The 25,558-nt window shown below is 32.9% G+C and overlaps 2 protein-coding genes across 8 annotated transcripts; one reads left to right on the forward strand and one right to left on the reverse strand.

The window, feature by feature from the left end:
• Positions 1 to 2,475: 2,475 nt before the first annotated feature.
• On the forward strand, positions 2,476 to 4,710 carry mRF1 (mitochondrial translation release factor 1). The gene is made up of 2 exons (XM_068770969.1): positions 2,476 to 3,445; positions 4,227 to 4,710. The coding sequence occupies exons 1-2, from the start codon at positions 2,483 to 2,485 to the stop codon at positions 4,455 to 4,457; spliced, it is 1,194 nt and encodes a 397-aa protein (XP_068627070.1). The 5' UTR covers positions 2,476 to 2,482; the 3' UTR covers positions 4,458 to 4,710.
• On the reverse strand, positions 4,659 to 25,474 carry stj (straightjacket). Of its 7 annotated transcripts, none has more exons than XM_068770962.1 (27): positions 25,151 to 25,474; positions 24,943 to 25,024; positions 24,338 to 24,713; positions 24,013 to 24,144; positions 23,679 to 23,938; positions 23,459 to 23,605; positions 23,276 to 23,389; positions 22,414 to 22,596; positions 21,575 to 21,709; positions 21,160 to 21,252; positions 20,689 to 20,745; positions 19,979 to 20,005; positions 19,027 to 19,107; positions 18,193 to 18,267; positions 18,014 to 18,118; positions 17,872 to 17,943; positions 16,430 to 16,635; positions 15,633 to 15,790; positions 14,893 to 14,955; positions 14,157 to 14,250; positions 12,140 to 12,244; positions 10,229 to 10,496; positions 9,404 to 9,526; positions 8,562 to 8,687; positions 7,784 to 7,895; positions 5,708 to 6,111; positions 4,659 to 5,374 (listed from the first exon to the last, which is right to left on the reverse strand). In XM_068770962.1, exons 1-27 carry the CDS (start codon positions 25,261 to 25,263, stop codon positions 5,276 to 5,278), a joined length of 3,810 nt encoding a protein of 1,269 aa, XP_068627063.1. In that variant the 5' UTR covers positions 25,264 to 25,474; the 3' UTR covers positions 4,659 to 5,275. The 7 variants fall into 7 exon arrangements, with proteins under 7 accessions (XP_068627063.1, XP_068627062.1, XP_068627067.1 ...); XM_068770961.1 differs by having other exon boundaries at positions 23,270 to 23,389; XM_068770966.1 differs by lacking the exon at positions 19,979 to 20,005.
• Positions 25,475 to 25,558: the final 84 nt, after the last annotated feature.

Consider the following 25,558-nt stretch of genomic DNA (forward strand, 5'->3'; position numbering starts at 1 on the left):
TAGGAGAGATAGTAAACAATAATTATTTTTAACATGCATTAATTCAAATTCTATAAACGTTTTTTCTAACTGTGTTATAATTACGTTGTTTATTATTTCTGTACCCATAGAATTTTAGAAAGGTCAAGAAAAAAAAGGTTAAGAAAATCAAGCATAAAAACAAATGGGAGAGTATCGATGTTTTTGATGACGATATTTTTTTCTGTAGCGTTGGTAAAACCAGTAAAATGTAAATGCATTTCGAAGTGATAGTAGTGTAGCCAGGCATAACAATCGTCCAAGTCGAAGTTCGGCCTTCCCAGTCACTCTTGTGTCGGAATGCTAAACGGATATTAATATTAGTGACAGCCTCAGCCGAAGTCCACACAAGGCCCTTGAGCCTAGCGACCGTGGAGTGTCCGCCGAAGATCTAAGAGCACGGCGGCCTCTCAATACGGTGAAATAGTAGTACATAGTGGCCTGAGCCGAAACTCCCTTAAAGCTCACGTGCTTTGCTATCTTAAAAGAGATCTTAGGTTATATTCCTCTACGTCCTGCCATTTCGAACACGAAAGTGAAACTACGAGGAAACTGCGAATACCACATGGGCAGCCGTGAAACTCCGGTTCTAAAAAAAAAATAAACGTATGAATGTTTAGTATAAACGTTTTGAAATGTTTTATATAGAAGAGCATAGTGTAATTAAATTATATTGAATAACTCAAAGGTGACTCTAAATATAATATAATTATTAATTACACATTAGATGATGAAGTACATATTTTTTTTTATTTGTAAATCTGCTTACTCACTCTTTTTTCATTCACAAAGTTAATTTAAAATCGGGCATTTTTTTACTCAAACACACTTACAGAAATAACTTAGTATTGTAAGCTCAATCTATTAATCTGATTTTCAATCGTAATTAATTTAACTAAATCTAGAAACTTAACGTAAACTTACCTAGGATCAGACTTGCCGCTTGAGTGATCAATTATTATGGTCATATGATTTGATCAATATTTAATTAAATGAACGATTGTCATATACTAAATGTTCTTACACTGAACAGTTTTCTTTTATGGCCTCCGTTATTAAAAGCCTCTTGTTATCCCCTACCTCGTTAAGGGACAATTTTTAATTAATAATTTCACATCCATTTTTTTCTTTGCTCCTCTTTCAGTGTTATTAAGATCATTCATTCGGCCTTTAACATACTTCCCACATAACAACATCTTACGTCACCTCACTTCTCTTTTTAACATAATTTATTTACTGCTTAAACCAATTTTACTAATGAAATTTGTAGTGTCCTTTGACGTGCGCACATAGCATTATTTTAATACCAACGCCGGCATTGTTTCATGGACAGCCGCTAACAAAACAGACTTGCTATGACTGTAGTAAATAAAGTCTAATTAGTACTGTTAAAAATAATTGTTAAATACACTGCCAATTCACAGAAAAGCTCACCTTTTAACCCCTAAGGAGAAAGGAAGCGGTGCGGTCGCAGCAGCACAATAGCCTGTCCGTTCGTCATTAGTGCTAATAATTCTATACGTGCACTACAAGACAGTAAAATAACATAAAAACGACTACCTTGCGGTTTTCAACGGGGCTCCCTTTGTGGCGCCCTAATAATTCTATCAATAGGCGAATGGTTGTGGTCGATGTGGTAATCGCACGTCCAAAGAAAATGTTAAAATTGGTCTTACACTCGCAGGAACAATTGGCTGAGAAGGAACTTTAATTATCAACGTATATTACAATTGTTGGTTATCAAATTATTAATTTCTTTACAGAAATGTCAATTTTATTATTCATGCGATAGCTCCAAAGGGCCTTTAGAAAAGAATTTGTTAAGCAAAAAAGAAATTACAAGCATTTATAAAAAATATTAAATTACTTAATAAAATAATCTCTCTTTGAAAAACTTGCAATGGTTTATAAAAAACCATGTTTCAAGGATTAATATTATTTATATCATAAATTTTACCGGTACAGTGTCGTTGCCAAACAAAATCGTTTTTTACAAATATTCTTGTTCATCACAAGTATGTTTGTGACGTGGATTTTTATAACACACAAAAAACAAAAGACCTTTCATAGTAATTTTTAAAAAATAAAAAAAAAATATCCTTATTCTACTCAACAATAGATGGCACTTTAATGTATCAATTCACAAAATCTTGTCTTGAAAAAGTAAAATAAATAAAAAAATAACTAAAACTAAATTTTTAAAGAAACATAATTCTTTAGGTTATTTGTTGTAATATAATAAATAACAATAATTTTTAATTAGTTTGTACCTCTTTCGTAAACGCCTATGGATCTCATTTTATATACTAAATAAATTTAAATTAAGCTTATCGTCATATAATGAAAAGTAAATTAATTATAATTTTACATACAGTTTCAATTTTATTTATCTGCGCACTGATCATTCATGTTATGTCATGTACGTCAAAATCTGAAGTAATGTTATTGTAGTTATTTTAAAGCCATGGCTCTGCCTCGATTTTCCTATTTAAAATCAATATTCAAGGTGCAGAATTACTTATTAAATCGAAGCTATTGTTCCCAAAATGTAAATTTATCTGATCCCGCTGTACAAACATTTCTTAAAAATTTAATGTCTGAACATGATAGTTTACACACAAAATCCCGTCGAACAATTGAAGAAGCGAGACGCCTTCATGAAATAAAGCCGATAGTGAATGTTCTTGATCAAAGAATTGCATTGTATGATAGTATTGAATCCCTTAAAGAACTTAACAAACGTGATGCAAAGGACCAGGAAATGCAAAAGTTGATAAAGGAAGAAGCTGAATTATATTTAGCACGTCTTAAAGAAATAGATAATGAGCTGCAGTCGATATTGTTAGAGCCATATTTAACAGAAGGTGGGGTGCTTGTCGAAGTTGTAGCCGGAGCTGGAGGACAGGAGGCCATGCTTTTCGCAAGCGAACTCTTTGCGTTGTATGAGTCTTACGCTAATTATAAAGATTGGGAGGTAGACATTGCTTCTCTAGAGACTTCTGACATTGGTGGTATAAGGAAAGCTAGTATGCTGATCAATGGTCTTGGTGCACCTGAGCTAATGAAAATGGAGGCAGGGGTACATCGTGTTCAAAGAATACCTGTTACTGAAAAAGGAGGGCGCATACATACAAGTACAGTGTCAGTTGCAGTGTTGCCGCAACCAACTGAAGTGGAACTTGAAATCCCTGAGCGTGATATTCTTATTGAAACTAAGAGAGCAAGTGGTGCTGGTGGCCAACATGTTAACACTACAGATAGTGCAGTCAGAATCACACACACTCCTTCTGGAACAGTAGTGGATTGCCAAGAAGGGAGATCTCAGATTAAGAATAGGCAAATTGCCATGCAGAAATTAAGAACTCTTCTGCTTCAGAAGCAATTAGAAGAACAATCTTCTAAAATTCAATCCGAGAGGAAATCACAGGTTTTGTTAACTTTTGTTATTCCCATTAAGAATACAACATTTAAAATATTAGTAAACAAATGTGAGGTTGCTCAGAGTGTAATTAAAATGTATTATTATTCACACCTGATATTGACACTTTCAAATAATCACACCAGGTGTCAATAGGTTGATAACTTGACTTCCAAATGTAATGAACATTTATATTATTAAACATAGTATCATCATTCTTTATTATTTTAATGTCCATTGCTAGACATAGGGACCTACCAATTTCCTCACTCACTCAAATTATAACCTAATAGAATAATAAAAGTTCTTAAAAAATGTGAAAACTCAAAGAAAATCAACCACATTAAGAAAAAAAACATAAATGGTGTAAAAGAATTTACACAAAGAACTTAAAATAGTTTACCTTCAGATGTGCATTTTTAATTTGTTAACTTAATGATCTAATCAATGATGCTTTGGACCCTTATTCATGAATTGAGCTGTTGTTCACTCTTGACAGGCCTAAATCTTTCAGCAATTTATAGAGATTTTGCTGTTGTACTTCTCGCTGTTTCATCTTAGTTGTGTGAAATTTAGATTCATGTATCCCAGAGGATACTAATGTCAAACTAATATATACCAGTTTGACATTAGTTTTGTCACGTTGCTGTTATGTAGTATAGCATATTGTTTACCATTGTTATAAAAAATATTGATAGTCTGAAGATGTTATAACCATGAACCAAGTAAAGGGTATTACTTATGGATGGAACTAATTTAATGCATCTAAATTTGTGTTTTTTAATTCCAGGTTGGATCAATGAACAGAAATGAGAAAATAAGAACATACAATTATCCACAAGACCGTATTACAGAGCATAGAGAAGGCGGTGGAACCATGCACAATCTGAAAACATTTATGGAAGGAGGTGCACAACTGGAACAATTACAAGCATCGCTGCTCAGGAAACAAAGGTACCTGATCCTAATGGCGGAAATAAATGACTTCATTAAACAACAAAAACAAGAAACCTTAAAATGAACTGAATATATGTAGCATATTTATGTAAAATGATATAAAAACTGTTATGTAATAAAACACTGATATTACAACAAATATTTATTTTGTACCAAAAGAATACTCACATTTATAAGGAAAGTAAATAGTTAACATCTGCTAACATTATAGATAAAAGACAAAGATTTAAAAGACTATATATAATCTATGAATATTGTACCTAAGATAAGATTCACACAACAATGTTTAAAGATTTGAAATATGGGTCAGAATTAAATTATTGTAAATTTGAAGAATATTCCATCCCAGTCAAAAATAATTAAAAATATGCCAGGACGGAACCAAAGATTAACTATATATTAGTCAATCAAAAATGATGCAAATAAATTACACCTTTAAAAGAAAAAAAGATAACAATGGCTTAAATCATGAAGCCAATCAGTTACAAAAGCTAATTATATTTAATTATTGTTCCATAGTTTTATTCATCAATCTCTCCAACTCCATAACTATCATAGAATTAATATCAATTGTTTTCTGATATGGTATTACATGAAGCCAGTCACATGTATGTGGCACCTTTGGAGTTTGTTTAAATGGGAATTAGATCTAACTACTTTAAGTGATATGTGGTATTGACATGTGAGTTCACCGGTATTCTACAAAGATAAGAAATTTTTATTGTAATCATCTTTGATAAGAAAAGCTTTAATAGACTATTTCATTTATCAACAAGTTTTAGCCATTTTCTACTTTGATTTAAAATAACATGTTCATAAATTGTAACATGCTTGTAAATATTGTTTTCTTTACTTTATAACAATATTTGGTACAGTTTTGCTCTATGTTGAGTTAAAATGCCACAACAATACTATAACGGAAATCCAAAATAGATTCTTGCGTGGCAGACTGCCGCGCCCACACATGTCTATGTTGCTTTCCTGAAAAGTAACATAATTAATTTTTTTAAATAAAATAAAAATTGTAATTAACATTGAATTAATATTTACATTAGTTTACCTACATATGCAATGTATTTAGTTAATTGAGTAAAAAAAAATTGAATCACTACAGTTCATTAGCGTTAAAAATGCAATGAGTCATCAATGTCTGTTGACCTAAATAAATATTGTGTTCAAAAGTATGCCTTGAATTTGTAAGTGTGAACTTCTTAATTAAAAACAATTTTATTGTAATCTATTACTTTTGAAAATACAGATAGGCTAGTAATTAAATACGCCTGTAAAATATTTCACAGTAAAAATAGAACTTACTTCAGTATGATTTCTTATACACGACTTCGGTTGCCGTCTATACAGAGGATGTTTGTGTTTTAAACACGGCAGAGATTCATTGTACTGCACCTCGGCGGGGTCGATGGATAAGATGGATGCGTCTACTTTCGGACACATGGCGTCTACGACTATCATCAGCATGTTGGTGTAATTAACCAACTGCGCGTAAAATGGTCTTTCGCAGTCCTTCACCGGTCTGTTCAGTTTCTCATCTAGATTTTTATACTCTAATTGATAAAGAAACATTTCGCGGTCACAAGGCGTCGGCCTCGTCCGGTTTATTAAGACTAATTTCTCGAAATCCCTCTCCATGATTTTCGACGGTTGCTTTGACATGAACATATCGTCGGTATCCTCGTCGTTCTCGTAATTCTGGTACGCGACTGTGTGATAAATTAAAAATGTTAAACAATTTTTAATTAAAGTTTATTTGCCATGCAATATGTGGACAAATGATTAATATAATATTAACCAGTAACTTGAACATTCTTTATTTAGCTACATGACGGTTAAAGATAATAAAATTTTAATAGCATTAAAAATTGTGACTATGAATGTAAAATATATGAATATGTAAAATTCAATCATTTAGCTAAATAACACTGTCCGAACGCGTTAAAAATGAGAGGAATCGTCTTTACCTACATCAATCATTCAACTTTAAAAGTCAAAAATATATATCAATTCGACTAATTAGGAACATTAAAATAATTTTTTTTTTCGAATAGGCTTTGCTTAAGCACCTTTGAAATGTCAAAACATTAATGTAATATGTATAGCAGAATATGGATAAAATTGGGACCAATTTTATCCATATTCTGCTGCCGGGTTCGGTAAGTGTTCATTTTATCGAGAAGAACCCGACAAAGAAGAATTACGGGCGTAGATAGGCCAGCGGACAATGAAATGGAATTCTTAACGCAAACAGACAATAATGACGTTTGATGAGTATTCATGCTGTACAAAGAACAAAAATAGAATCGACGTCATGGTTACGCCTTTAAAAAGAAAATTTCAATAGTCTGGTACAAGCGGAATGGTACACTTTGGTTAAATTAACCTGCGCCAACATATACTCACCGTTAATATATGCCTTACATTTATAATATTTCTGGTATATAGAAGCAATAGTGAAATATGTCAATTTCATAATAATCATGCATGGATAACACTGAATACATTTCAATTCAAGATGATATTTTAAACGTAAAGTAATTTAATCAACAATTGACTTATTTTACTAATGATAAATAAATAAATATGAGTGATATGTAGTTATTGAACGATATTTTTTAATTTATAATTAATATTTCATGCGCATTCCCGAACCGTATCTACGAGGCGAATATTAAAATCGAAAAGATACTGGCAAAAAGTCAGAGTGCCCAGCCGACACTACAGTGCTCGAACTATAAACTCACCAGTGGGTGTTACATACTCTGAAAACAAGATGGAGTCGTTACTACTTTATAAAATATATAACTACGTCCAATTGTTGACTCCATAACTTAATTTTGAGCTGGCTAAATTTGTAACGTTTTCCCAAAAGACTTTCATTGATTTGCACTTACATGCCCCCGTTGTGGTTTAAGAGTATGTTATATCTAATACATTAAATACATATATTAATATTGAAGATGGTGCAATAATTTTTTACCTTATTTTCAACATTTTAGCTATTTTTATAAATATATAGCTGGACGAAAGATAATATACCTTTTCAGTGTAGAAATTAATTTGGAGCGAACTTTTTACGATCAAAGATAAAACTATATTTCATATTTTAGCAGCACACGAAACAAAAAATTCATAATAGAAAATATTTAGAACAGTTTTGTGTATAATATACATATAGATTATTACAGAAAGAGATAGTTGTTACCTCTATTAAATAAAGCTTAATATTTGCCTATTGATCAGCACAGTGCCCTGTCATGCAAGTTGCACAGAACATGCTGACAATGCCCAAGAGCAACATCGATCGCGATCTTTCTAAAAGGTTTTATTTTGACGGAACATATATTTCACTTTAATTACATTTATTATTTTTCTTACCATCATAGAACGAGTAGCTGGAAGCTTGAGCCAGACTCGACGCGATAGAGTTATAGGTCCATATCGTGGTTGTTATAAACCACGCCATGATGAGACGCAGGTTTTCCAATGGCTAGAATAATAAAATTATATCTGGTTATTACTTTTAACTATCTGAATGATCAGATATATATATTATGTCATTATTATTAAATAATATTTTAGTAAAATTCCATTAAGTACCTTAATTAAAAAAATGATGTTCATCGATAAAAGTATGATTTATTTGAATCTTTCAGTTTTCTTCTATTACGACAGAAGCCTATCACCATCACATTACAGCCATAGGACGTCAACAGCTAGACATAAGCCTCTCCCATATATATCCAAAAGCCTGTTATTATTACTACAAAAGTATAATTCTTAAATGTTCTTTTTCCCGAAGCTTAGCTTCTTAACTCAGTAATGTATATTATTAATTCTAAGGAATAGAAATGTCGCCAAATTATAAAGCCGTTTAGAGGGCTCCATGCAGTGAGTGGGTAAAAAAATCGCAGTTTGAACTGACACTTGGTACGTGTTAAGTAAGTATAACACTAGATTATTCATAGACGCTATTTTAACTGTTGTTTTAATTTTAATTGTAATAACTTTTATGTATATAACGAAACAACTTAAGAGACAATGCAGTCATTTTGATTGTTTTTACGCAATACAGGTTTACAAATACTTACTTTTGGGCTTTCTAATGTCAATAGAAATTTGAACCTAACAAAAGATATTTTTAGAGTTTTTTTACCGTCAATAAGATGGATGCCGGATTGGTGGTCTTTTTCTCCCGGAAGCAGACTGCCTGGTAATCGACAACGTGCACTGTCCGATACACTTCGTCTTCCACCAACTTTTGCATTATGTCTGGCCTGAACTGTAAATAATAAATAAATAAATAGTACATTTTATCTTAGTTAAATTAACATATGCTCGTCTGTAGTGGCAGTAAGTGAGGGAGGACCCCCACTAGTTGAACCGATGACATAGTCAAGGTGGTAGGAAGTCACTGATCGTGTAGATCTTTGGAGGAACCCTATGGCTTGAATTGAGAATCTATCGGCAATGATGAATACGATGGTGATTATATATTATAGTATACTTATATACTTGCTACAATATTTTGTTTTTTTTTAGCTAATAATCATATAATAATATTTTTGATAACATAAGTGTAACAAAACTTGCAAGTCCCAGTTGCAAGATTTTGTACTACCAGAGCCGGAAGTTGTCCTGACTCATTACAAAAAAATATCTAATATTAAGTATTTATGATAATAAATGACAAAAAAAATGATATCAATTTTGACAAGGAAGTCTGCAGCGCGTGAATTGTCAACCGCGCGAATTTCAAAGCAAACTGTCATACGTGCGAAGCTTCCCGATCTGTTAACTGCGTCGTTTTATTAATTACTGTATTTTGAAAGGTTTTTCAGTGTTGGCGCAATTATATAAATTTATTTTTCCATAATGACCCACAAATTATTGTAAAAATGAAATTGAAATATATGAATGTTGATAGGCTCTTTCTCAAGTAATGGCGCGATCTGAATTGGGTTATTGTAAAATAAGGATTAAAGTTTTGAAACTAACCTTGCCGAAGAACTGTCCTGTTTGTGAAGGGTCTTCACTGACGATTATCCATCCATTATTGTCTACTAAATAACAATCCCAGTTGTCCGAGAAACACGTCACGCATTCCTTGTTATGTTCACACTACGAAATTTATTGTCATTAGTAACATCAATTTATATACATTATATATCATTTATATAACTGTGTACAAAATATGTGACAGTTAATTATATAAGAAATGAAGGCACTTATACGCGTAGCCGTTTGTTTGTATCCGTTTAAATTATTTAAAGATAATAGTCTGCGAAAATTGACTGAATCATTGTCTGCTTGCCGAATTACGCCACTTTATTAATAAAATCGTTCGTAATTAGTAGTTGGGCTCGAAAGTATCACTTTAACGATTTCGTTGGTGAGATCGGCGGATAGCGAGGATTCATTGCATTTTTCGCAAACGTATTGTAGTTATTTAATTTACATATGGGTTAAGTTTTCAGCAATATAGAATCGTAGAATTGTAATGTAGGTCGTAGAGATAGAGACTCTTTCCTAACTGATATAAAAGGCTGTTGTGCGAAGAAAATAGCTTGACTTCCATACTTAATCCAATTACGGAATGCTTGTATTTGTGAAAGTTACATGGCGAATTATACATCTGCTGGAATAAAAAGTACCCAAAGTCGAGCTGTGCCTAAGTTATAGTCTTGTAACACTTAAACCGTTGCTGGAAGTCCGCCATCTGTCAACAAGACTATTATTTTGACTCGGGGGTTAGCAAACGACCGATAAACTATGAAGGTTTAAGTGGCATCTAATTGTTAAAAGGAGAAATAAATTATTTACCGAGGATGTGATGTTTTCGAACCACTCGCTCAGGCGTTCGTGCTTAAACTGGAAGCCTACAACCGCCGCTGGTGCCTTCTTGTGTCCGTCGCCGTGAAAGACAGCGTGCGCTGCCGTTACCATGGCCGCGCTAACATTGAGCGGTGCACGTACGGTGCTCAGTTCAACACTGTACACGTAGCTCAGAGGTTCCACGTAGTGTTGTTCCACTGCTCTTCGGTACCAAACTTCATCGATTGCCCGTGGAAATTGCTTACCAAACTCTTGCCTACGAGTAATTTGTAATTTTTTATTGATTTGGTTTACACTCAATATACTATTTAATAATAATGCAAATCATTTTAAAGAAGAAAAATGTAGTGTAAGTATATAATTATTAAAAGTAGACACAGCATTTACTGATTATACACACTACTTATATCTAAGACAAATTAAAGTAGAAGTTATAAATAAACATGGTTTACATGAGCACAATATCTTACGATATGTTTATAATGAGTCCACATGAATGTCGACATATTTACGGTATCCATTAAATAACTAGCACAGCCTAATAATTGAAAAGGTTTAATAAAGTTAAGGGGGCCCTTTAGACCACTTTCCAATTAGAATGCTAAATACTTCCAGAGTGACAGAATAAGCAGTTCTTGCTCAGGAGCTTTTACCCATCCTTAGAACTTGGCGTCCCCCAAATCTGATGTCCCAAACCGATGCTACTCAAAACCTTCGATCTACGATACTAGGTTTATCGCCATCTGCTTCCGCGATCTCAAACCCAAGGTCGCTATACGCGCCAACGGCCTGTCATAATTCGTATTTGATCAAATAAAGCTAATTTAAATGGAATAAATAGAATTTTAAGAATTATGCCCCAACCATTATCATCATTTCAGGCATAGAACCTCCACGTCCACGGCTGGACATAGGCGTTCTCCATAGATTTCCAAATAGGTCCACATCCAGCGTCATCCAGTGACCTTAACAAGATGGCTTGCCTATCTCGTGGAACAATATATTGCTCAATATATTGCGCAATATATATAATTTATTGCTCTACTAATAGTTCCATTCATAGCCCCTAACACAAGTTTTGTCATCAACTTTTAACTATTATATATGTACAAATTCTTGCTTTAAATTACGTAATACGATTATTAAAGCTTAATATTAAAAATCTGTGCTTCTGTAATAATAGTATTTTGTGGCGTAAAATCACATTGGAGACTTGAATAATATTCTTAAGAAAAAAAATCGTGTTTAAAAGAAAATATTTGTATATTAACAATAAGTAACGCATGTACATAGTATAATTTGTTTTATTTATTTCCGTAAAACAAAAATCAAGATTTATAAATATAATTATAATATTAATCCACGTGCCCACGGTAAGAACTAACTTATGGTCATATGCGCCCTACGTTTATGCTGCTATTAAGATTTTAAATACAAAGTATTTCTCAAATTGTTTTTGTCACTGTTAAGTTCTAAAAAAGACGATGGATGCGAGCGGCGCAGGATCGGTCATCGTGGCGATACTCCTAGAAAGCCTTGCAGTGGGCGTCTATCCGTTAAAAAGAAGATTGTGGCAGTGGCAAGATGGTCTTTTGAATAAGGAATTCCACAACGCAGTTTGACATGATGTCTTAGACTCTCCTTTTCTTAGTTTTAAATATAAAATTAAACAAATCTTATTATAGCATTCAAGAACTTGGTTTCTTGACTTATTTGCAGTATTCATATTATAATACATACATCAAACGTTAAATATAATTTAAAAAGAGTAACTGTTCAATCTTTGGCCGGCTCTTCTCAGAAGATCAACACTGATGCCGGCATCACCTTACGCGAATGTTAAAATAAATGAAGATTCAATAGTGCTCGTAGATGTCCTCTTAGTCTAATTAAACTTACTTCTCAGTCTCGTGTTCTTTGGGAGGATGTGTTTGCCAACGCGTCAGTCCACTGTGGGTCGCAAGGAACGCCACTATATAACCGAACCGTTGAATGAATTCCGCCCTACGGACAAACGGACCTCTTTTTAATATTGATTACCTAAAATAGTACCAGCACCTCAATTAAAAGTGCAAATACTTTACCTAAACTTACATATTACCTACATGATAGAATGTCGCTTGTTACTTTGAATCATTATAATAAAACACCTATAACCGAGATTCATTAAATACCGATGTAACAGATATTTTTCTATTTCAAATCAATAACTAAAAATTTTATGCAATATTATTTTGGACAAGTTTTGATTTGCACTGTATAATAGTTTAGTGACCTGAATTAGTGAATTGCATACCACGATAATAAATTCTTTTACTTATTAGAAAGAACATTCAAGTTGTGTCAATGATGAGGTAATTCAACAATTTAGGGAAGCCGCTGTTTGAAGGCCCACCAAGCGATTCTTAGAATAACAAACCATTGTCACGTAATTGTATTAAATTATAATACTTTTGTTTATTTTTAATCATCGACGTGTATTGCAAAACATAGTTCTATACATACATATATTAATATTATAAACTATAATAATATTAACATTTATTTATACACATATAAATACTTACAAAAATCCACAAGCACTCTAACACTATAAGAATTATATAATAGATATGTGAAACATAAATACTTACTTCCATGGTTGCGTTAAGTAAATTATTAAGAAAAACAATACGTTATTAAGTCGACCATTGCTAAATAGTGCCAACATAGAATGGATTTAGTGTGTCGCAATAAATTGCACAGGTATGTGTTCTTTTTAACAGCATTTTTAATTTCCTTTTTATAACTATACACAGCCAACATTTTTTTTTAATTTTTTGTGATACCGCAGTTTTAAAATAAATGTAGGTTATATTTTGTGATTATTCTTCATAATTGTTTAGTTGGTTTTTGTAAGTTATTCGTTAAGATTTTTATTTCGCTTTTGTATTTGAATTTGAACAGGAATTGAAAATAATTAACCTTTTATATTATTAGTAGTCATGATTATTATAATTTTGGACTTAGGACATCCATTGCCGGTCACAGGCCTGCTCTATTGATTTTTAGATGGAACGGTCGGAAACCGCTTGCATCCTCCGACAACCGTAATAAAGTCGACTGTTCACATTTTGGGTTCTACGCTTGCCCAGCTGCCATCGGCTTGCCGACTCCCGCTTCAAATTTCAAATTCGTACAGTTATATATGTTATTTTCGTTCGTCTACTAATCTCCTTATTCCTGATATAATCTTAAAGAGAAATCCCGAACACAACCCTCTCCATGGCTTGTTGAGCCACTGTGAGTATGAGACCACGTTTCACTATTATTAATTTTATTGAATGTTTTAGTAGCTTAGTTTATGTAATTAGAAATTAATAAATACATATAATATCGGATTACCTTATACAGGTATCCTATACTAATACAATGTCTTGGAGCACAGGCATGCAATACATTTGTTTCAGTTTATTTATACTTTACCTCGGCAATAATCCAATCACTTTTGTCAATGGGCTATCCAGGCAAGTTAAAATAAAATGTTTGTGCAAAATGAGTAATATGTGTGTGGAAAAAAATAGAAGGTAGTGATAATACAAACCATATCGTATCAACTATGACACCAAAAAATTATTTTCAGTAGCGAACATCGATTTTTTTTCTTTATCACACTAACGTGTTTTACTTAATGAAGTATTGAAGAAAGACGAGCTCATATAGTGAGAAGAGTATTTTTTTTCATTCATATAAAGATTACAATTAAGTTATCAGTAATTAATAATTTCATAGCTAAATAGTCAGCTTAAAGCTTCGACTTGTGTGTTTAGAATATTAAGAAAATGTCGCTATCCAGTTTACAGACCTTTTTATTTATTTCCTTTCTATTACTAACTAATTATTTTTATAAGTGCAAAAAGGATCAAGTTTTACTCACGCTTTTTCGTCGGATGCTGAATCCGAAATGCTCTTATTGAACCAGGCGGTGTTCCTCGCGTCGTAAACTAAGGCCTGCATCAGCCCGTGGTCACCTTGAATTTAAAAACAATAAAATGTACATTTAAAATACATTAATTATTTGTTCTATTTTCATCAACTTTATTTCTAGATTTTGAAACAAAAGCTTTAGACGGTGCTATAAGTCTTACCGCCTTCAAAACAATAAGCTAATTAATAAACCAAATTTCTTGTCGATTGGATACGGATCTTGCTACACATCTAGATTATTTAATTTTTTTTTTCTACAAAATAAGTGTAATAAATACAATATACGTGACGCAAGTATCGAAACAGACCAACCTGTATTTGTAATTTAATAAAAAAAAGTTTTTCCGATCTATTTTTTCCTTTAAATTTAACATAGAACTCTAAGCGCCGGAATCTTCTTCAAGACACGGGACTATTGTGTTCGTGTCATACACATGTTCATTTAATTGATCTATGAAGGTATGCGGAACACTCTGTGAAATCTAAGTATCAGTGATAACGATATGTAATGGATACGTTAACGTTACTGCTAAAAACCCTATACAAAAGGTTTCTTAATTAAAAAACCGTGCTAACAGTAAAGCTACAAGCTCGTGTAACAAATTTCAAATAGCCTAAAATAAATAAATGGTAGATTATTTTTTGCCTAAATGTAAAGTTTAAATGGCTACAAAAATTTAACTTACAGTAATATTCGACTCGCGGTGTTATATTTGATAACTTATTACGCTCCTTAGTGTCCGGGGTACCTGTAGGGTTGAAATACATTTATTTATTAGAGTTAATTTTTGTACTTGTCCTAATCTTGCACACTTCAATTTTATTCTACTAACTTTTTTTTGCTATTTATACGTTTATTTATTCAGTAACAACACAAACACAAACGTACTTAACGAAATATTAATATTACGTACTATTCAATAAATTCGACATTTATTACAAAATTTCCTTCGGGAAAGCAATTATTATGATTTATTGATTATAAATACTATTTTTGATTCTCATTTTAAAATGGCCTTTAATATGTATCTTGATATTCATATAAAACCGCACCATTACGGGAAAAGAAAAATAAATCAGTCTAATTTTATAGTTTTAAATAATCCGGCTAAAATTATAAAGAAAATGATATACGATATTTTCAAAATGTTTTTCTTTTTCATCTAGATTATTGAAATTTGAGAGACTATTGAAATTTGTCGATCGCGTCGCCAGAAAAGTAGACGGCAAAAGTCCCAAAGACGTAATCCGTCAAATAGTCCGCACCATTCTTAAAACCAAAGTTAATGCTGCATAATGCCAAACATGTTACTTCTTAATAATGAGGAAAAATATACGTGAATGATCTTGGTACATCAAAAGCCAAAAACTTGATACATTTTTGACAATAAACAGCAATTGACATAACTGACGTTCAGTCAAATACCGTTAGTGTGTTTTTCATGTCCGGGCTTGTTCTTGTGGTGTTCCGGGGGTCGCGGTTTTGCGGGCCAACGCCAGCCTGGCTTGGCCACTCTCTCCAAGAAATACAACAATTCTTCTTCAGGTGTCGCGAAGGTGCGCTCGTAATGCCGACAATACAACCTGTAAAATAAAAACGATTTAAATTAAGAAAAAAAAATTATAGTATAAATTATTTATTTTTCTATTTAAGAAATGGTGTAAATATTAATTTTATTACAAATAACAAAGAACATTACAAACACGTTCACAAAGTTGTTTAACCCGAGATAGTATCATCGAACATTAAGTGGATCCAGATGCCGTATGTTTTGATATAAATTTCCTTCAAGTGAAGATATCATCTTTATTATTCTAAATTTTTTTTTTACTTTATTATTTCAATGAGTGGTACAGAATACGATAACTAGACTCAAGTAGTACGTGTGTCCGATATAATAGAATGATAATGTAATAGAAGAGAGGTGCAGCTCTTTTCTATGGTTATTAAAATAAATGTATACCCTTTGCAGGTTTTTTATTATTTAATAATGGAAAACCTAATTCTGCCACCGAACACCATATTAAAGATGCGTTGTATGTGCTGAACACTTAAAGATGATGGTAATTTTACGCCATTTTAATTCCATTTATACTGTGTTTAGTGTATATTAACTAGGGATTGTAGTTTTCCTGGTAAACTTGTTGCAATATTATTACACTTGCTTCACATTTGAATTTATAAAAAAATGTTCAGATTCTATGATATGTTAAATAACTAACCAATCCGGATGCACGCTCCATTTATCGGACAAGTATTGTCTCGCAGAAATGTTTTTGGATGTAAGCGAGAGGCGGTGTATGTCGTCGGTTGGCGGCGGCGTGACGCGATGTCGCCCGTACCCTTCCGGGATGGTCACCACCAACGTGAACGGCGAGTCACTAATGCCCGTCCAGTACATGTGTTTCCTGGCGCGGGATACACGTTTCTGTTGGATTAAATGAACGTATTATATTAGTTAATATCGATAATAGTTTGAATGGAAAGGACAGCCACATTTTTAACACTCTAACGACATGCGCACTAAAGCCGAGTTTATCGTCCAGGTCCCCGAGATCTGTCGAATACTATAAGGTTTTATTTTTTTAGCGTTTACTTGGAGTCAAATGACCAGATGACTCAAGATGCTTAGCCCTAACCTCTTATAGTAAAAAGTTATCCTCTAGAGCCATAATTCTGGTCTTCATAAGGCTAACAAGGTTATTTTTGAAAGATTTGTTAGTTGTTGTTGCCACTGCATTATGTCACATATTTATCATCATTTTAATCATATAATATACTGGTTATCACGACGTTCCGTACAAGGAATAGTAAAGAATGAATAAAATTACGTCTTAATATAAATTGCGACTGTAGGAGTACTGTCTTCATTGGCATTTCATTTGACTTCAATATAGACTGCACGAGATAGATATACACATTATTATTAATGTAAATATATTCTACATTACGTATTAAATAGAAAAAAAAATTGAATAAGGAACGAGGAGATCCGTAGACGAACGAAAGTCGACTTAGCCCTAAGGATTGGTAAGTTGAAATGTAAGTGGGCAAGTCACATAATGTTTTGAACAGGTGGTCACCGGGGTGAGATTCCAATGTGGAGACCACAGACCATCTAGAGAAGTGCAGGACGTTTACCTACAAAGTGAATTCATTAGCTTATTAGGTCTTCAGAAAACGCTCAATGCCGGCAGCTTTCAAACGGTGTTATTGGAAATCTATGAAATAGGCCTATTTTTAACAATGGACATTATGCGGCTACAATGACAATGATGACAAAAATGTTTATATATTTATTTACGGGAAAATAAACAGTTAATATATTTCATTATAAATAAAAAAATAGAAGAAACATATGATCATCTACAAGTTTTTGCGCATTTGGAATAATGACTAATATAATATATTGTCACCAACTTATGTCAAGCTGCTTAGTGAATAATGAAAATCAGCGTGTATAGTGCGTCATAACTTGTTAAAACTCCAACTTGCTCGATCTATATAAGTTTGTTGCCTGTGATGGGAGCAAGGTGGTAGAACACATATTTAAGGATTAACTCTAATTACCTCACGTATTACTTTAAACGAAACTTTACTTAGTTGTCTTAGGTGATAGATATCGTCATGTATTACTTTAAAAAATAAATATAAATATACTTACCATATCTTCCAAATGGTATTTAACATTCATCGCTTTGTTTCCAGTCTTTTGATCGATTACTTCTTTTCTTAGCTGCAAAAAAATATCAGAGATGTTTAATGTAACAATTGTAAGAGACCAGTAACACGTGTGAAAAACTTACCGCAGTCAACTCCCGGCTAAAATTCCTCGGTCCACGATCATCGTCGAACAATTCAATTTCTAACATGTCAACGCTATTGTAACTCGGTTTTAATATTTGCTGGAACTTTGCGAGGAAAAAGTATTATTTATTAACCACTACGTTATGAGTATTTCAAACATTCACAGCGCGATACTTACCACCGGCCGTAAATCTGGATGAATAAGAACGTACCCGTTGTTTGTGACTATGAACGCGTATCCGTTTACGCCAATCTGGAAATGATTTACATGCGAAATTTTTATGCAATGTTTTTTCAAGAAATATCGATGTATCAATCTTTTTTCTCTGGGTTTTTCTATATATATATCTTTAAAACCATAGATTTTTAGATCGGGTGTACTAAACATTAATTGCCGTCGAATAAGCTACATATTCCCTCTTTAAAGCTTTAACATCTTTTATCAATCACCAGTAGAAATAAAAATGAATCGCCTAATGTGGTGCTAAGCGCGAAACTCGAGTACCGCTCCACCTATTCGGCATTATTTTCGTATTTTCGTTAGGGGCCCATTTTCTAAATCAATTAGGATATGATTAATAATTATCACTCGTAACTAACTCAGTTCTTATTTACAAAAATGCAAAAACTTATTTTCTTATACAAAGTAAATCAAAAGCCAAAAAAGGGGTATTAAGATGTGTGTAGTTGAAATAAATTAACGTTCAAGAAAGCATTGCAATGAATATATTTACAAATGTACACCCGTCTTGCGGGTTTCGTAATAAAAAAAAATTGTAAGTAGCCGTAGTTTATTAAGTCATTAAATCAATAAGCCATGTGACCACTCTGAATTACAGATAAGCAATAAAATAAATTATAATTTTTTTTTATTACACTGTGACAGTTCATTAACTTCTGACAATATTAAGTTAGTTTAAGCAGCTAGTATGACATAAAATGCGTATTTTCTGATGTCTGATCTTGCTTATTATTCGTAATAAATGTTTGAAGACACATCAAAAAAAATTACCTTGTACGGTGTCATTAATGCTTGTATTTCGGATAAAGGCACATCTGTTCCCGCTACGCCCAATAATTTTGCAATTCGCATCTGCAATATTGCGAAACGGTTATTAAAAGTTATCGACGAAACATTTCAACTATACTATAAACTAAATTTACTGATTTAACATTTTCGTTTAACCATTATGGTTCTCTCGCAAATAACTAATCATTTCAAATATTAGTTTTTAACTATGAATCGTGTCTTAACAAATAACACTATCTACATGTTTTATTTTATTCACACAATAAATCTACTAAATATATATAGATATAATAATTATTTAAAAACTTTTCTTAAATAATTTCTAGCAATAATTGTTTATAGCATCTACGCCCCGTTAGAAATCTATTGACATTACAATTATAAACTACATATTTCCAAGGATACTAATTCATTGTTTGTAATTATAGGATTCTAGCAATTCTACACAATCAAAAATTAAAGATCTTATCATAATAAAATAACTACTTTCGTATTAAACCCATTATTGAACTCACTAGAATTGTTGTTGTGTTAGGAGCTTCATTGACATATCCTTGTAAGAAAGTGTTATGGTTAACAGATTTAATTATAAATGCGACAACAGATTTTTGTGCGAAATACTAATGAAAATTTAAATCTGTCATATCAGGACTTGTGTTTTTAGATTTTTGATTTAATTATGTCTTTTTAAGCAAATTATACGAATTTATTTCCCCAATTTAATAACCATTATTGTTTTGAATGATAATTTCATAATGCCGATGCTCCATAACCAATTACAGCTTAGCAAATTTTTGAATTTAGAATATCGATTTATAGTTTATAAACCATTAGTTTAATTTTAGTCAGAAATCAATCGAAAGTCCTGTTTATCATTCAAATCGCGCCAGTCATCCGTCGTCACGCATACTATTCTATGAGAGCGTTGGCCTACCTCTGTCTGGCCGTTCTCCTCTACGGACTGCGATTGGTTGTGGGCGAACGAATGCAATAAAATATAATAACATATAGATAAATGCATTGTAACAACCTCCTCTAGAAATCAAAATGTCTCCTCTATTAATGAGAAAACTTATATTTACACTAAATCGTCAATGTATCAAAAGTTATATCATTCGGAAGAATACAAAACTCTGAAAACTGAATAGTATAAGTAAAAGCCCCATAAAAGTCTTATTTCGGGCTGCACGATACTTTTATATTAAAAATATTTACATTTACTTCAGAGAACAAGTAAATCTTCAAAAAAATGTCTCTACGAAGACATTACTAAATTCAAGCAAAAGATAATATTGTTTTTATTAGAAAGTGTGTGTAATATAGATTATGTTTCTTGCACAGAAATAATTAACTTGATAATTGATAGAAAAGTCGATCATAACACCCTAGTGGTCTACTCCTACGATCTAGTAGAAAACTACAACACTACAGAAAGCCAAAGGGGTCGAACACATGGCGCCGGCCGAGTAGGCGACTAGAGAAGACGCACCGAGCGGTCAACATCTATCGAGGACAGATGCATTGCTAACGGGGCCAAATAAGACTTTACCGTTACTGAAATCCAAAAAAACTAAATCATAAAAACTTTCTCGTATCTTGCAAAAACTTTACATTAAAATCATCAAAACTGTCTAAGTGTAGTACCTCTTTTGTAACTGATACCCAGTAAGCCTCGTTTATCAGTACATTCTCTGTGATGTTCTGAGGGGAAACCATCAAACAAAACTGAATATTATTAAAAGGCAAATAGCATTATTACACAATAAAATTAAAACAGATCATTATAAGGCAACATTGATTAATTTGCCTAATCAAAGGAAAGATAAAACCAATCTGTGAAATTTAATTCTTTTGATATTTTAAATCAACAGACATTATTAAGCATGCACAATTAAACTTTTGAATTTGGAAGACAATCGAAAAAATTTACAGAGAGCGTAGAACAATATCTATATTTCAAATAGTTTTTCAACTTTACGTAGTTGCATTTAAGGTAATTATAAAATAGTAATTAATAATAATAGTAATTGTTCCAAACTCACACGAAAACATATTTATATTTTGGGAAAAAAAATACAACACAATTATAAGGACATAACTGCGTGGTGAACGTACCTCGTTGTGGCGTAAATCATAAACCGGCATCGAAACTGAAGTCATGAGTTGGTACTGAGAATTTCCCAGCTCACTATACTGACCCTGCTTCATCTGGTGTTGGATAAATTTAAAACTTAAATAATTTCTTAACATCATTGAATAAGGATTACTTTTCGATTTAATGTATGATATTGTTGCATTTAATAAAAATAAATATTATTCAGGGACTCAAAAAGAATTGCATTGTAAAAATTTGAATTTCGGCTCCAATTTTTCATTTCGTTTTCTCTTTTTTACCAAACCAACTATAATAAACTGTTGTCTTTTTATTCCTGTTTAGGCGTAAGATATCATGGGGTTGATGTTAATGATAGAAATTTTGTATACCAATTAATCATGTGATTCGTTCGTATAATTATGATAAAATTATTACCTGTGTTATTCTCCACCTCCTATCTTGTTCTTTTTCCGAATTAAAAAGCGCCTTGTCCCTCTTCTGGCTCAGGAACCTCTCCTTCTGCTCAGCTCGCTCTCGTTGTTCCCATAAGTAATCAGCAACTTTCGGATCCTGTTAGTTATACTAAACTAAAGCAAATGTCAATAAGATAAAATTTATCTTTTATATGAATAAAAAGTCAAATGTGTTCCAAAGAACTAAACTCAGGGGCGCCAAAAAATCGGCTAATATTTTTTCATCACTTTTTTGGTTCATATACGAGGAAGGTTCTTACAAAGGAAAAATGGAAGGACAGTTCCTTTTTTTCCCCTAACAAACCACAGTAAAATGATTACACGTGGTTAGTGAAACGTGGGTAAATAAAAACGTCCTCGTGTCTAGAAAGCGTGTTAGAATAATCATTGGTTAATCGCATTAATACTAAGATCTTATAGTGAACAAAACAAGAAGAATAAGATGTTAAACATGAAATGGTAACTCTGGTATTCGTTTTATTTATTTTTTTCTGTCGGGCTGTGACAGGCAATAACATTTGGCAGCTAATAACATTTCAGGACAGCCAGTATTCATCATCTTTTCAGTTGTATAGCGTCCGCTGCTAGAAATAGGCCTAACCATTGATTTCGTAAAGGACCGGTTAGAAGCGACCTGTATCCAGGATTTTATACGGCTTTAAAAAGTCATATGTCCACTTTGTGAATGGGCGCTATACGCTGCGCTTGCCGGTATAGCTCTTATTAAATATAATTATTTACTAAATCTTTTTATGGGAATTAAGTTCCAGAAATGTATAAAGAAGCATTAGTAAAACTTACAGTGACGTTTGCATAAACCGGTGTCCAGACAACAGGATGCTTCTCTCGCTGCAGTACAAGCGGGCGCGCCAAAACATTGACGTGTTCCAACACTCTCTCCCGCACCTCAGCGAGGGTACTAAGGTGAACGTAGAACCCTCGATTGGCACAAGCCATCCACTTCACCTCTCTCACATCCGCCACCTGATTTCAACTCATAAAAAATTACATTGCTTAAACTCTTTCTCTTCTAAGTTCTAATCTGTGCCCGACCTATCATTATTTTGCAATGTCAGTCGACTGCATTGTGAAATAAAAAGCATATATTAAAAAGAAAATATTAAATAAAATTTCATAGCGCTTATCTAATAGCCTACTTCGTTATAATATTACTACGTAAGTAAATGATTTAAAAAATTATTCTTGAATATATGTAGTTCATTTTTAAAGTAAGGTTTTAAATTTTTGTTAAGTATACGCTAAGAAAAACATTTCGGCAAGTACTTACGATTTCTTATAAAACTAGAATGCACAAAATTATCAGACAGAATAAAAAATAGTAGAAAGATAAAAGACGAACACATTTCTACGAAATTAGATTAGTAATTTTTTTATTCGTGCAAATTTTATCCTTAAATACGAGAAACAATTACAAAAACTACACAACTACAAGCAAAAGCGTTATGAAGATGGAAAAAGGATAAGAGTTTTGCTAATTGTAAGCAAGAATTTCATGCAAGGTCAGGAACAGCGGCAAGACGTAAAGAGAGAAAGAAGAGAGTACCACGTTCAAGGTTACTGGTAGAAGATAAAAAGGAAGACATTATGCAGGTCGCACAATGACTACGACACACAGTAATACCTGGAGTGGTACTACCTTTACCTCGCGCCCTATCAGGTACGTGAACACCCGCACGGGCGTATCGTACTTCCAATTGAACTCCTCGAAGATTTCTTTGTAGTTGTAAGGAACACCGTCAGTTACCAGCATTATAGCCTACAAAAAAAACAACTTACTAATATAACAATTTTGACAATTACATAAATTTCAAAAGAACCTTATTACCTGGTTACAGTTAGCACCTCCGCTGTTATTCCTATAAATTTCTAACAGAGTAAAAGCTCTAGTCAACGCAGCCGAAAAATTCGCAATTTCCGTTGTTTCGAAATTATCTAACGCTAACTTCAACTCCCGAATATTTGCAAGTGTTGCCTAAAAGAAACAAAATGTAAGTGCTACTCATTTCCATTGCATTTTTATTGTAAAAAGAAGATATAATACATACTTGCACTAAAGAGTCATCAAAACATTCTACAATTTCTTCAACTGTGTCGGCAAATGTCATTACGTTAACGAAATCGTTGTTACCGAGGGTGTCAAGAATATTTGTGACCACGTGTTTAGCGATGTCTCGACGCTGACCGGTCATGGATCCACTTCTATCGACAAGCACCACCACGTCTTTTGGACTAGCTGCTGCCTCCATATACCATGCCCTCGTGCGACAATCATAAATATCCACAGGATCCGCGCGCCATTTCATTGCTGTGTATATAACACGTTCAAATAAAAGCATTTAGTAACAATACTTCAAAATGAAATGTAAATTTTGTAATTACCAGGATAATGCCTCATAAACCCAGAGGAACTGCCAAAGTATTGCCACGAAAGAGTTGGATCGCTTTGGTAATTATTGATGAAATGTGTATCTAATCCTTCTGACCAGTGAATACCTTTAATGACTTCTGGTGCTGTGGGAACAAAAAACATTCGTAGATCATTTTGCTACGGTAAAAACATACGCGATGTAATTCATAATACACGAGAATAGAAAAAGTAAATTGAAAACGAAAGAGAGAGGTAATAGAATATATATGTTTTAAGATATAAAACTGCATTAAATTTAATGCAATGTTCGAAAGAATGCTATCTATAATTACTCACCCCAAGCATAAACGTTAGTGGGAACATGCACACTACTGAAATTGGTGTTCACTGGTATATTAGAGAAATGAGGATTTTGTTGCATGTGGGCACTTTTACTCGGAGGTCGCACTATCCAATTCTCAAGGTTAAAATCTGGCTCTGGTGTTGTTGTAATCGACGTTTCATCGTAAGGCTCTTCCATTTCTTTACTATTATAGAACTGGAAATCCTCTGGTACTATTTCATTTTGCTTATCAAAAGCCATGTTTTCGGCAGCTTCCACGATTCTTTTGACAGCGCTTATTTTAAGCTCCATCATAGCGCGGATATCGTCCGCCATACTTTGCACTAACTTTTCGCCGTCTCTCGATTCAATTTGTGCTGATTTGAAACTCTATAAAACATCATAAATTCGTCGTAATTTAATGCCTAAGCTATTAGAATTAATGGTTCCGTTAAAATAATAAACCACAAAAATAACATGACTCATCAACTTTCAGCTTCTATGAAGCAACTTTCGGTGTAAATATAATTTTAGATGTATAATATTTAATCGTTAAAATTTTTATTTTTATTTTACTTTTAATCGCTTTGGAAATACAATATTTTTAATATATACTTACATCTTGAACCTCCTTCTTCCTGGTGATAAATTCTCCGAAGTGATAAAGCTCTGTCCCAAGCTTAACAGCCCAGGCTTGAACGCTGTAGTAAAATAATGACTATAGATTTTTTCATCTTGTCGTATATCTAGATATATGACAACATTACACATGTTTATTGGTAAAATCTTTCTTGATATTTATAATTAATTTATATTTTACCCTTTACCTGTTGAGTGATATCTTGTTAGCGGTTTCATATTGAGCACTGGCCGTACAGTCCCTGGAGTCGAGGGTAATGAGGAGTATGAACGACACAAAGCTACCGATCCGGTAGAACATCAGAAACACTAATCTAATTTAGCCGCCTACAGCACTGTTTGTACAAGATTAATTCTCAGTCATTTTAAGAAACGCTAAACATTACCCGCACTATTATTGACTATTGAATTAAGATAAGACGCGGTTCCAGTGTACACCCAAAGTGATAGGTTTTTAATGACGGAACAACCGAGGGCGCAGGCGTGGCGAGAGCGTTCGGACATGCGCCTTACACCTCTCCTGTACTTCAACTGACGCCAGTACCGCGCATTTCGGTATCTATTGTGCGTCAGTGTGTGTTATGATAGTTATATGT

This window comes from Battus philenor, unplaced genomic scaffold, assembly GCF_028537555.1.
Source record: "Battus philenor isolate CCGP_79_NKW_IND1 unplaced genomic scaffold, ilBatPhil1.0.hap1 SCAF_3, whole genome shotgun sequence".
Taxonomy (NCBI): Eukaryota; Metazoa; Arthropoda; class Insecta; order Lepidoptera; family Papilionidae; genus Battus; species Battus philenor.

Coding starts and splice junctions, on each gene's coding strand:
- mRF1 (XM_068770969.1), top strand. CDS start 2,483: ATGGCTCTGCCTCGATTTTCCTATTTAAAATCAATATTCAAGGTGCAG. Junction 3,446..4,226: donor AATCCGAGAGGAAATCACAG/GTTTTGTTAACT, acceptor TTTTAATTCCAG/GTTGGATCAATGAACAGAAA.
- stj (XM_068770961.1), bottom strand. CDS start 25,263: ATGTTCTACCGGATCGGTAGCTTTGTGTCGTTCATACTCCTCATTACC. Junction 23,939..24,012: donor GTTTATGAGGCATTATCCTG/GTAATTACAAAA, acceptor TTATATACACAG/CAATGAAATGGCGCGCGGAT. Junction 18,268..19,026: donor CATTAATGACACCGTACAAG/GTAATTTTTTTT, acceptor AATCATTTCCAG/ATTGGCGTAAACGGATACGC.